This window comes from Martes martes (genome assembly GCF_963455335.1).
Source record: "Martes martes genome assembly, chromosome: 9".
Lineage (NCBI taxonomy): Eukaryota > Metazoa > Chordata > Mammalia > Carnivora > Mustelidae > Martes > Martes martes.
The window spans coordinates 124,220,186-124,232,339 of NC_137896.1; the positions used below are offsets into that span (position 1 = coordinate 124,220,186).

The window sequence follows — 12,154 nt, forward strand, 5'->3', positions numbered from 1 at the left end:
GTTCAAATGTAGGTCTGTCTATTATCAATCAGAATGTTTATTGTTTTTTTTTTAAAGATTTATTTATTTATTTGACAGAAACACAGCAAGAGAGGGAACACAAGCAGGGGGAATGGGAGAGGGAGAAGCAGGCTTCCCACCGAGAAGGGAGCCCAATGCGGGGCTTGATCCCAGGACCCTGGGATCAGGACCCGAGCCTCAGGCAGACTCCCTAACACCTGAGCCTCCCAGGTGCCCCTAAAATATTTATTTTAAAGAATTATATTCCCAAGAAAATTCCTTAAAATGTTTTCTTCATTAAGTTATTTGGGTCTTTGACCTTTAGCTTTCAATGTGAATTACTGTAATTATGCATTTGTTACTGCTGAAGCATTGGTACATGTTGTCCATGTTGGGGTTTTATGTTTGTTTTTTCACCTTTTTTTTTTTTTGGAAATAATTATAGATTCACTTGGAGTTGCAAGGAGAGTACAGAGAGGTTTCCCACCAGCGTTCCCTATATGGGTACATCTTACATAATTATAGTGTAGTACCTAAACCAGGAATATGACATTGGTAAATGTGTATATATATATATATAGTGTTATTTTATCACGTGTAGATTTACGTAACTGTTTTTATGCCTGATTTTAGCTGATCTTAATTTATTTTCTTGTTGGAGAAGGTGTGACTATTCTTCACATCGTAATCTATGAAAGCAGGCTGGGAGCGGGGTGGGGAGAGGTGATAGAAACTAAGTTGATTCTCTTCCCTTACCTTTGTATTGTTTTATGTCAATCCAAGAAGGTCTCCTAGGTCCCTATTTTATTTTTGGTTTTAATCAAAGGTGACCGCATGTTTCTGGATGGCTTCTTTTCTTTTCTTTTCTTTTCTTTTCTTTTCTTTTCAAGATTTTATTTATTTATTTGACAGATAGAGATCACAAGTAGGAAGAGAGGCAGGCAGAGAGAGAGGAGGAAGTGGGCTCCCTGCTGAGCAGAAAGCCCAATGCGGGGCTTGATCCCAGGACCCTGGGATCATGACCAGAGCTGAAGGCAGAGGCTTTAACCCACTGAACCACCCAGGTACCCCTTCTGGATGGTTTCTAAAAGCAGTATGCATTCTTTGCCCCCAGCTTCCTTTATTCCTATACTTAGTCCCCCTCATTAGAAATGTAGTGATTCAGGGGGCACCTGGGTGGTTCAGTCGCTTAAGCATCTGACTCTTGATTTCCACTCAGGTCATGCTCTCAAGGTCATGATTGAGCCCCTTAGAGGGCTCAGCACTGAGTTGGCTTACGGTTTTCTCACCCTGCTTGTGCATGCGTGTGTGGGTACTTTCTCTCTTTGAAATAAATAAATAAAATTTAAGAAAAAAGAGTAATGGGGCGCCTGGGTGGCTCAGTGGGTTAAAGCCTCTACCTTCGGCTCAGGTCATGGTCTCAGGGTCCTGGGATCCAGCCCTGCTTTGTGGGACTCTCTGCTTAGCAGGGAGTCTGCTTCCCCCTCCCTCTCTGCCTGTCTACTTGTGATCTCTCTCTGTCGAATAAATTAAAAAAATCTTAAAAAAAAAAAGAGTAGTGTTTTCCTGTCTTCTATACAGACTGGTATAACCCTTTTTTATTTCTCGAGGCTTTATGGTATGTTTTAATATGTGACAGGCTAGTATACCAATTGCTCTGCCTTTTTGAAGTTTTAAATTTTCTTTTCTTAATTGCCTTTTTATATGCATTTCAGTAATTTGCTTATTTATTTACTTCCAGAAGATTGGGTTTAAATTTTAAATTAACTTCTGGAAAATCTACATCTTTATTACATTAAGTATTCTAACCAGGACATGGTGTATCTTTACTTTTGTTAAGTCTGCTTTTGTGTTGTTTATCAGTACTTTAAAGTTTTTATCACCTAAGTTTGCATATTTCTTGATAAGTATGTTTTTATGTATTTTGTCTTTTGCTGACCTAGTAAATGGCCTTCTATCTTTTATTAAATCTTTAAATTGGTATCTATGGAAGCTCTTGGTTATAGCAGATATTAAAGTTTATAAGTATTTTCTAATTGAATCATTCTTGTGTTCATGGAATAAAAAATGCATATAATGTCTTAATGAGCTCTTTCAGTTTGTTCATGTTTTATTTAGGATGTTTGCATCAGTAATGTGTACATGAAATTAATCCTTAAGTTTGCATATTTTGTATTTTTCTCAGATTTTGGAATATGATCACTGCATGAAAAGAATTTAGAACTATTTCCCCTTTGAATACCTTAGAGTATTTCAAGTAACATTGGACTCACGTTGTCTTTTAAGTCTTGGCAGAACTTTCTGAAGCCATCTGGGAAACCATGCACATAAATTTGAAAACCTGAATAAAAATGGAACTATTTCTAAGCATAATTTACCAAAACTGACTCCACCTTTTAATCTTCGTTCCATAGTTAAATATGTTCATTGTTGACCATCAGTCTTAGTATCCAGGTTTGCCTAGTCATCTCTTGGCTAGCTGAAAGCCCATTTTAGAACAGCATTGTATAATAGAAATATAATATGTGCTACATAGAATTTTAAATTCTTTTGTAGGCACATTTTTTTTAAGAATTTTTTTTTTAAAGATTATTTATTTGACAGAGAGAGATCACAGTAGACAGAGAGGCAGGCAGAGAGAGAGAGAGGGAAGCGGGCCCCCTGCTGAGCAGAGAGCCCGATGCGGGACTCAATCCCAGGACCCTGAGATCACGACCTGAGCCGAAGGCAGCGGCTTAACCCACCGAGCCACCCAGGTGCCCTTGTAGCCACATTTTTAGAAAACTATAAGGAAATAGATGAAATTAATTTGAACAGACTATTTAACCCATTAGATCCAAAAATGTCATTTTAAATGTGACGAGTATAAAACTTACTATTGAGAAATTTAAATTCTTCATATGAAGCTTTCCAAATCAGGTATGGATTTTTCCACTTTAAGCCGATCTCAATAGACTAATCACATTTCAAATACTCTGTAGCTATATGTGGTTGTAACGTAATAGTGTGGCTCTAGAAGATTCTTCTAGAGTGGGGATTGACAAACTTTTTTTATAAAGGCACAGATAGTAAATATTAAAATTTTTGCAAGCTATATGGTTTCAGTTACAACTACTCAGCTCTGGTGTTAGAGCACAAAAACAACCTTAAATGACATAGGAATGAGTATGGCTGTATTCCTATAAAATACAGTGGACACTGTAATTTGAATTTTATGTAATTTTCATGTGTTGCAAACTATTATTTTCAACTACTAAAAATGTTAAAACTGTTCTTAGTTTATATCAAAATTATTTTTTGTAAATAGATATCTACACTGAAAAGGGAAAGAAAGAGAAAAGAAAAGGGATTGTTGAGGTGGTTTGGAAATTTTGTAGTATAGGAAAACGAGAGGTAATCCATGGGAGTAAATAAAAATAAACTGTATAGCCTGCAGAGGGCTGTAGGAGGCAAATAAATAGAGGGCCTACACACACCAGGATTGGAGTTTGAGTCGTGCTAACCATGGGTATAGTAAGAGCACCCAGGTCACAAATATAAATAAGACTTGGTTTGGAGACTTAACTTCATGAGGTGTAGTTGGCAGTCTTGATACCACCTGATGCACAGGTGATTATGAGAGAATCTCTCCAGTAGTATTGCAAACAAAATTCACTGTGCAAACAAGAAAGATGAGCCAGAAAGCAGCCAGTTGTGTAAAAACAGTAGAATTTACACCCAAAATGTAGAAATAAGGGAACCCTAAAGTTTCGGAAAGAACTTTAAAAGTTGATTCATAATCTTAGGAGATAAAGGACTTAAAGCCATCAAAGATCAGTCTTGAAACAACAAAATGGTGTGAAAATCAACGTTTTCAGAGTCTTGTAAGTAAAAAGACCTAGGTGGGCTTCATTATTGAGTAGCTGTCACCTAGGATGAAATGAACTGGAGAATAAAAACTTAGGAAATGTCCAAGAACACTAAACCCAAAATGATCAAAATGATCAGTACTTGGCAGAGACAGAGAAACTAGAAGCTAAGGATTGGAGTCCTACTAACTAAAGACGTGCAACGCATAGCTGACTATACCTTTTCCTGAAGTCTCGAATGAATGTGGACACAGACCTTTGAAGAAAACTCAAAACTATGAAGATGTCACTTTACCTAAATTAATTTGTAGATTTAATGTATTCTTGGTTGGAATCCCAGTAGGATTTTTTTTGGAACTTTAAAATTTGTTTTTGATGTTTGTTTTAGAAAAGTAAAATGAGAAAATTAATGGAAAACTAAAGTGGAAAGGGGGACCTACTCAACCATATGTCAGAAGTTACTGTTTTCAGTGATTGAAACAGTGTGGTACTAACCTAGGTATATACAGGTAGATAACAGACAAGAACACTTCACAGTAGACATATGTGCAAGTGTGTGTCTGTTTAGTGTGCAGGGGTAGATTTTAATTTTATTTTTTTACTTAATTTAATTTAATTTAATTTTAAAGATTTTATTTATTTATTTGACAGAGATCACAAGTAGGCAGAGAGGCAGGCAGAGAGAGAGAAAGGGAAGCAGGCTCCCCGCTGAGCAGAGAGCCTGATGCGGGGCTCTACCTGAGCCGAAGGCAGAGGCTTTAACCCACTGAGCCACCCAGGCGCCCCTAGATTTTAATTTTAATTGACATCTCAAATTAATAAAAGAATGTATTTAGAAAATAGCTTGGAGATAAATGGGTCCTTTTCCTGATAGATATAAAGTTTAAATGAGAGGGGAGCCTTGGTGGCTTAGCCAGTTAAGCATCTATCTGCCTTTGGCTCAGGTGATCTCGGGGTCCTGGGATTGAGCCCCACGTTGGCCTCCCTGCTCAGTGGGGAGTCTTCTTGCCCCTCTCCCTCTGCCCCTCCCTGCCCCACTCGCTTTCAAATAAATGGATAAAATCTTTATTAAAAAAGTGTTTTTTGTTTTAATCTCTAGTTCTTTGTCTATCAGAGAAAGAGAACTTTATCTTAAAAATTTTTAAACATTTTATTTATTTATTAGAAAGAGCCAAAGAGATCACAGAGGGAGAGGGAGACGCAAACCTGCCTCTGAGGCCAGAGTCCAGTGGAGGGCTCAATCCCAGGACCCCAAGATCATGCCCTGAGCTGAAGCCAGACACTCAACTGACCGAGCCACCCAGGCACCCCTAAAACAAAAAAAAAAATTTTTTTTTTAAAGATTTTTATTTATTTATTTGACAGCAAGCCAGAGAGCACAAGCAGGTGGGGAACAGCAGAAGGAGCAGGAGAAACAGGCTCTCCTCTGAGCAGGGAGCCCAATGTGGGGCCCCAGCCCAGGACTCAGGATCATGAATTGAGCAGAAGGCAAACGTTTTACCATCTGAGCCACCCAGGCAGCCTAGATTATCTGTTGACATAGAAAGGGACCTGTGATTAATTGGCAAGTGAAAACATATTGAAGTATCATTATAGTCTACAGTATAAAATGTGTGACTGTATATGTGCATTTAAAAATGTAGAAGGATGGGGGCACCTGGGTGGCTCAGTGGGTTTAGCCGCTGCCCTCGGCTCAGGTCATGGTCTCAGGGTCCTGGGATCAGGCCCCACATCGGGCTCTCTGCTCAGCAGGGAGCCTGCTTCCCCCTCTCTCTCTGCTTGCTACTCTGCTTACTTTGCTTCCCCCCCTCTCTCTGCCTGCTACTCTGCCTACTTGTGATCTCTCTCTCTGTGTCAAACAAATAAATAAAATCTTTGAAAAAAAAATGTAGAAGGATGTATATTTTTATTAGCGTATATGTATAAACACACAGATACAAACACATTTGTGTATATGTATGTGCAAACATAAATAAGTATTTATGTAATACACAAGCATATTTGATGTCTAGCATGTTGTAAATATTTCTTAAATGAATCGTGAGCTTAAAACAAGTAAGAAACTTCTTTCAGCAGAAGGTTCAATATGTATCCATTAGGTGGAACTAATTCCTTGTTTTTCAGCTATCTGAAATTTCATATTTAACATAAATGTGGAGAAAGCTATGTTAAAATTATTTCTAAAATTGAAAGATTTAGAAGACTATAAACCAGTGGTCAGTAGAGAGTACACAAGGACTTGGCTTTACATTTTGTATGCTCCAGTAGTATTTGAGATTTTAAAAGCAGTCTTTTAAAATCACGAAATAGGGGTGCCTGGGTGGCTCAGTGGGTTAAGGCCTCTGCTTTTGGCTCGGGTCATGATCCCAAGGTCCTGGGATCGAGCCCCACATCAGGCTCTCTGCTTAGCGGAGAGCCTGCTTCCTCGTCTCTGCCTGCTTCTCTGCCTGCTTGTGATCTCTATCAAATAAATTTAAAAAATAAATAAAATAAAATCACAAAATATGGAATATAAAAAAATTACATCTTGGCTTTGAGATTTTGTAGTGGTAGGAGACAGCATGAATATCATTGCATCCATTGTTTGCTACTGTGATAAAGATAATTTGTGGTAGAGGAACCAGAAGGAGATCTTGAAACCTTTGCCCTCAGGTGTATTTAAGGATCTAATTCTGAGGAAATGAATTTTTAAATAGTGCAGGGATTTTTTTTGGACCCTTTGATTCTTCCTCTATTAAAAGCAGATTTTTCAAATGGCTTTTTTGTGGCTGTGCATGAAATCAGTGCTGTGGGCTATGGCCACTATTTTTAGAAATGAAATAGATTTATAGAAATTAATGAAAAGCAAAATTAAGTAGAAAAATAGAAAATAGGTTATGGTAGAACTTAATAAGGATAATGTTTTTGAGATTTTTGTGGCATGTATATGTATATATGGCCACTGGGTCGATGTGAAATATATTTCATACTGTGGGTCACATTCAAAACATTTAAAAACTGCTGTAATGTAGAATGAAGTTTCTGAATCTTGATTTTAAGGTACAGATTTTAAGATAAGTGCTTCTTTTGAATACTTTTCTTAAAGTTACTTATGTCCACATGTTTTTATATTCCTATGCCCTCTTCTTAATCAAACTTACTTACTTATTAAAGATTTTATTTATTTATTTGACAGAGAGATCGGAGGCAGGCAGAGGGGAGGGGGGAGCAGGCTCCCTGCTGTGCAGAGAGCCTGATGTGGGGGCTCTGAGGGCTTGATCCCAGGACCCTGATCTGAGCGGAAGGCAGAGGTTTAACCCCCTGAGCCACCCAGGTACCCCTATTTATTTATTTTTAAAGATTTTCTTTTTGGGACACCTGGGTGGCTCAGTTGGTTAAGTGTCTGCCTTCGGCTGGGGTAGTGATCCCAGGGTCCTGGCATTGAGTCCTGTTATCTGGCTTTTTGCTCAGCAGGGAGCCTGCTTCTCCCTCTGCCTGCCACTCCCCCTGCTTGTGCTTGTTGTCACTCTCCCTCTGACAAATAAATAAATAAAATCTTGAAAAAAATACAAATAGTTTTTCTTTTTAAGTAATGTCCTCCCCCGACATGGGGCTCAAACTCAATAACCCCAACATCAGGAGTCATATGCTTTACCAACTGAGTCAGTCAGGCACCCCATTAATCATATTTTAAAATTGAACCTTTTTGATCTCTTTTAACTTTAAACACGCCCCTTTTATTATCTCCTCACCTTCAACTCGTCTCCATTATTTTCCAGAAGACACACCTCTGGTAGTTAGTACCTTATGGTAAATATTACACACAGTGATTCCTCGATACCAGCAGTTCTCTTGTCTAATAAGTACTGCAGATGAATATTTTAAAATTTTTCCTAGCCTTTACGAAGTTTACATTGGCATACATTAGATGCAGAAGTGGCCTTAAAGTCACTGTACTGCTGAAAGCCCTTCATTTTTCTTCTGTTGCTTTTGGGGTAAAGTCCAAACGACTTACCATAACCCAGGAAGATCTTTATGGGTTTTCCTTCTGATTATAACTTGTTTTGTCTTCTCTTCCCCTAGAGCCCCGCTTCATCCTACCTACTGCTTCTGAAGCTTAAGTACCCCTTCTATCTGTGCCCATAGCACTTACTGTACTTTATACTAATTGCCAATTTGCTTGCTTGTTTTTCTCATTGGATGGATTGATTTGTGAGGGCAGATTATATCTGTCTTCATTGTTGAATCCCTAGCATATTGTAGAGCTTAATAGATTTAATGAAAAACTACTGTTGAACAATAGTACTAGCTCTCAACATTTATTGTGTGCCTGTTCTAGTTTTGTGTAGTCATTTCATACTCAGTATCATTTAAATTCTCACAAAAAATCCTCTTAAGATGTGGTGATACAGCTGTTTCATAAATGAGGAATCTGAGTCAGGTTGTGTTAGTTACATGCCCAAGCTCATTCAGTTAATCACAATTTGAACCATTACATACTCTCTCCTCCCCCACTTTAGATGAAGTATAGAAATGATTTTACCTAATGAAGAAAATCATGCTTTTCATTTTCACTCATTATTTCCCCCTTTTTTATACACAGCTGGTGTATTCTCAGCAGGCCTTGCTCCAGCTGCATTTGTGCCAAATCCGTATATTATCAGTGCTGCTCCTCCAGGGACTGATCCATACACTGCGGCGGGATTGGCTGCAGCAGCAACATTAGCAGGTAACTCACTGTTCAGCCTTGTTGCTTATTATGGATTTAGTTTTAATTCTGGTAGAAGCTTTATTTTTGTCTATTTGGTCAATTTGAAGTACCTAGGAAATGAAACATTTATCTAAAATGAGCTGAAGTTTTCCAGAGTTAGTTTACTATTTTTCTTATTGTAGTGCTAGGAAAAAGCCTAAGCCTGGTAACTCTTTCCTCATGTACATAGTTGATTTACATTTTAATTTTGTAGTTTTAGAAATCTTACATTGTCCACCACAGATCTTCCCTTTTGTGACCAATGCTATTAACCACAGAGACATTGCAAAGTAAAGTCACTTCTCATAAAATAAACGGGGGGTAGGTGCTATAAATACCCATGTCAGGGAGAATATGAGGTAAGGAGCTTCAGCAATCTTGAGAGAATGAGTATCTAGAAAGTAGTTAGTTTATTTAGCTATATTAAAACATGCAAGCCGACTGAGGGGCAAAATGGAGAATTGGAGTTGGAAAGAACTAACTGCCCAAACCGAAACTACCACTAAAAATCTAAAATGAAAGCCAAAACTATACAATGTTACATGTTAGTGGTATAGCAATAAAGCTGGGGGGCAGATATTTTTAAACCCCAAACTATATTTTTAAACCCCAAACTATATTTTTAAACCCCAAACTCTGCTTATTTAAGTAAGAAGAGTTATGTGCTGGTCAGGTACCATCCTGTTGAGCAAAGCAATTTGTTGATCTTATGTAGGATTATGAGGAGGTTATTTTAGACTAAGTTGGGTATAGAGACAAATTAATGAGTCTTAGGTACGGGTTATTATGTTGGTCACAGAGGCAGAAACAAGGTGATATCAGCTACAGGGATGTATGTTCACTGGAGTAAGCCTGCCAGTTGAATTTCATAACTCTAGACTACCGTGTGTTGTTGTTGTTTTTTTACTTTGTTCACTGATACGAATTGTCACTGATGAATAAGACCATTTTAAACACCACTGCTGGTAGTTACTATCATGACCAAAGAACAGTTAGTCTTTTCTTAAAGACTTTGGTATTCTCTATTTATACTCAAAGACTTTGGTACTCTTTATTTATACTCAAGACTTAAAATATTAAGAAGTGAGAAGATAAATGTTAATTTCAAATTTTTGTTTGATAGCTTGCTTAGCAAACTGAAACTCATCTGTCATACTCAGTAGTTTTTAGTATAGATCTGCATGTGATTCCATAAAGAAGGAATGAACTGTCTTGGTGCTGGTTAACTGGGTGTTAGTATGTAAAGTTCTGGTTTATCATACAATCTATGGAATCGAAAGAAACTCCTTTAAGAAATTGTTAGTTTTGAGAGTAAGCATTCTAGGCATTCTGGGCTTAGGCAAAAGACCAGTGCTACCCAGTAGAAATATAATGTGAGCCAAATCATGTAATTTAAGTTTTTCTAGTAGCTACATTATAAAGTAGGTAAAAAAACATAGAATTAATTTCAATATTTGATTTAGCCAAAATATCTAAAATATCATTTTAATATAATTTTAATTTACTAATAGATCTTTTACTCACACACACACAACACCACTCTGGGCGGAGTCCTCAGAATCTTGCATATGTATCATACTTCCAGCACATCTCTGTTTGGGCTATCCAATTTTTTAATTCTTATGTAGCCGTAAATGGCCTCTGGCTTCTGTTTTAGACAGAGAGGTTCTAGGTAGGTGTCTTGACTTTTTTTTTTTTTTTTTTTAAGATTTTATTTTTATTTATTTGACAGACAGAGATCACAACTAGGCAGAGAGGCAGGCAGAGAGAGAGGAGGAAGCAGGCTCCCTGCTGAGCAGAAAGCTCGATGCAGGGCTCCATCCCAGGCTCCTGGGATCATGACCTGATCCAAAGGCAGAGACTTTAACCACTTTAACCAGGCGCCCCGTGACTTTTGTTTTGATAATCTATTCTTCCTTCATAAATCCTGTTAATAGTTCTCATTACAGATTTGTTTAAACTATCTTCAGAAATATATTTTATCTAAATTTTTTTAATGCTTTTTACTTTAGTTGATTCAGTCAATTGTACTGGGGTTTATTTTCCTCCAAAACAAAGTAAAACCAAGAGTTTAACTTTACAAAGTGTTAAATAACTATACTAAAATCATATCTGTGGGATTTTAAGGCCCTCTTTATTATATCAGTCAGTAATCATGACATCTTACTCATCAGCTTACTAATGGTGGGCCATGTTGTGTACATGCTCTTTCCTCTCCTAGAAGCAAATGTTACCTTAAATAAAGTAGAATAGAACAATAACAATTGATTCTATTTTTCCTACTTCGCTTTCACATGTCTTTGTCTTTGCTTCATATTACCTAGTTCGTTCTTGTCTTTTTTTTTTTTTTACGTTTTTTTTTATTTATTCATTTGACAGAGAGAGAGATCACAAGTAGGCAGAGAGGCAGGCAGAGAGAGAGAGAGAGAGAGGAGGAAGCGAGCTCTCCGCTGAGCAGAGAGCCCAATTCGGGGCTCGATCCCAGGACCCTGAGATCATGACCCGAGCTGAAAGCAGAGGCTTAACCCACTGAGCCACCCAGGCGCCCCAGTTCTTTCTTGTCTTGACTCACTAGTCCATTTTCCTAATCATACAAACACTGAAGTTTCATTTGTTTTCATGTGATTTTCAGTTGTTTGTGAGAATTGTGACTAATTCTGTTTCAAATGTGAAAAATATGTTTAATAAAAACTTAATTTAAAAAAGAATATTTTTAAATTGAAGATTTACAATTCAAGTAACAGTTGTAGGGAGCTTGGTACCAGAATGTTTCCTATTTTTATGTTACAGGTTGCAGATAAAAAGATAAAAGTGTTTTTATTGTTGTAATTCTTTTCAGTAGTCGGAAAATGACCTTTTTAAAGAGAATTTGAATTGAACATAGTAAACCCTACAATTTTAAGAAATCTAATGTTCCCTAAAAATACTATGTGTTTTCTAGTATCAAACCCATCAGCTGGCATTCAGTAAATGTTGCATTGATTGCTAAGTGTCCTGTCAATTCATTGGCCCTCTTGACTTTAGCTTTATCATCTCCATTAAGGCCATTGCTTCACTCCTGAATACTTTGTCTTTTAATAGTCATATCTGAATGAGACTGTCCCCCTAATAGAATCAGAAAAAAAATAGAAGGTATGTAGCAGGTGTTAAGTGGGTAGAGGATTATAAGGACATTTGCTCTAAGTCTTAATATGCTGTTCCTTTTTATGATCTAATGGTAACTGACCTCATTTATCTATAAAATGTAAGTAACTTTTTCTTTGGGGGGGTGGGGTGGGTTGTGGGGTTTAGGTCCAGCAGTGGTTCCACCTCAGTATTATGGTGTTCCGTGGGGGGTGTATCCAGCCAATTTATTTCAGCAACAAGCTGCAGCTGCGGCGAACAACACAGCAAATCAGCAAGCAGCATCACAAGCTCAGCCTGGACAGCAACAGGTATAGGCCTGCCTTCATTAAATTAATACCTGGAGAGTCTTTGAAATTCCAGGACTTCTTTGTTTTCAAGATCTGTGTCTTTTCATCTTCTTCAGTATGTAATACAGTACCTAGTATCTAGTTGGTATACAAGTGTATTGACT

At 37.5% G+C, this 12,154-nt stretch overlaps 1 protein-coding gene across 8 annotated transcripts in view; it reads left to right on the forward strand.

The window, feature by feature from the left end:
• PUM2 (pumilio RNA binding family member 2) overlaps nucleotides 1-12,154 on the forward strand; it is a 103,197-nt gene that overhangs the window by 41,139 nt on the left and 49,904 nt on the right. For all 8 annotated transcript variants that reach the window (XM_080814598.1, XM_080814599.1, XM_080814602.1 and 5 more), the window contains 2 exons: nucleotides 8,431-8,556; nucleotides 11,869-12,011. In XM_080814598.1, coding sequence (XP_080670724.1) covers nucleotides 8,431-8,556; nucleotides 11,869-12,011 — 269 coding nt within the window. The remainder of the gene's footprint in view (nucleotides 1-8,430; nucleotides 8,557-11,868; nucleotides 12,012-12,154) is intronic.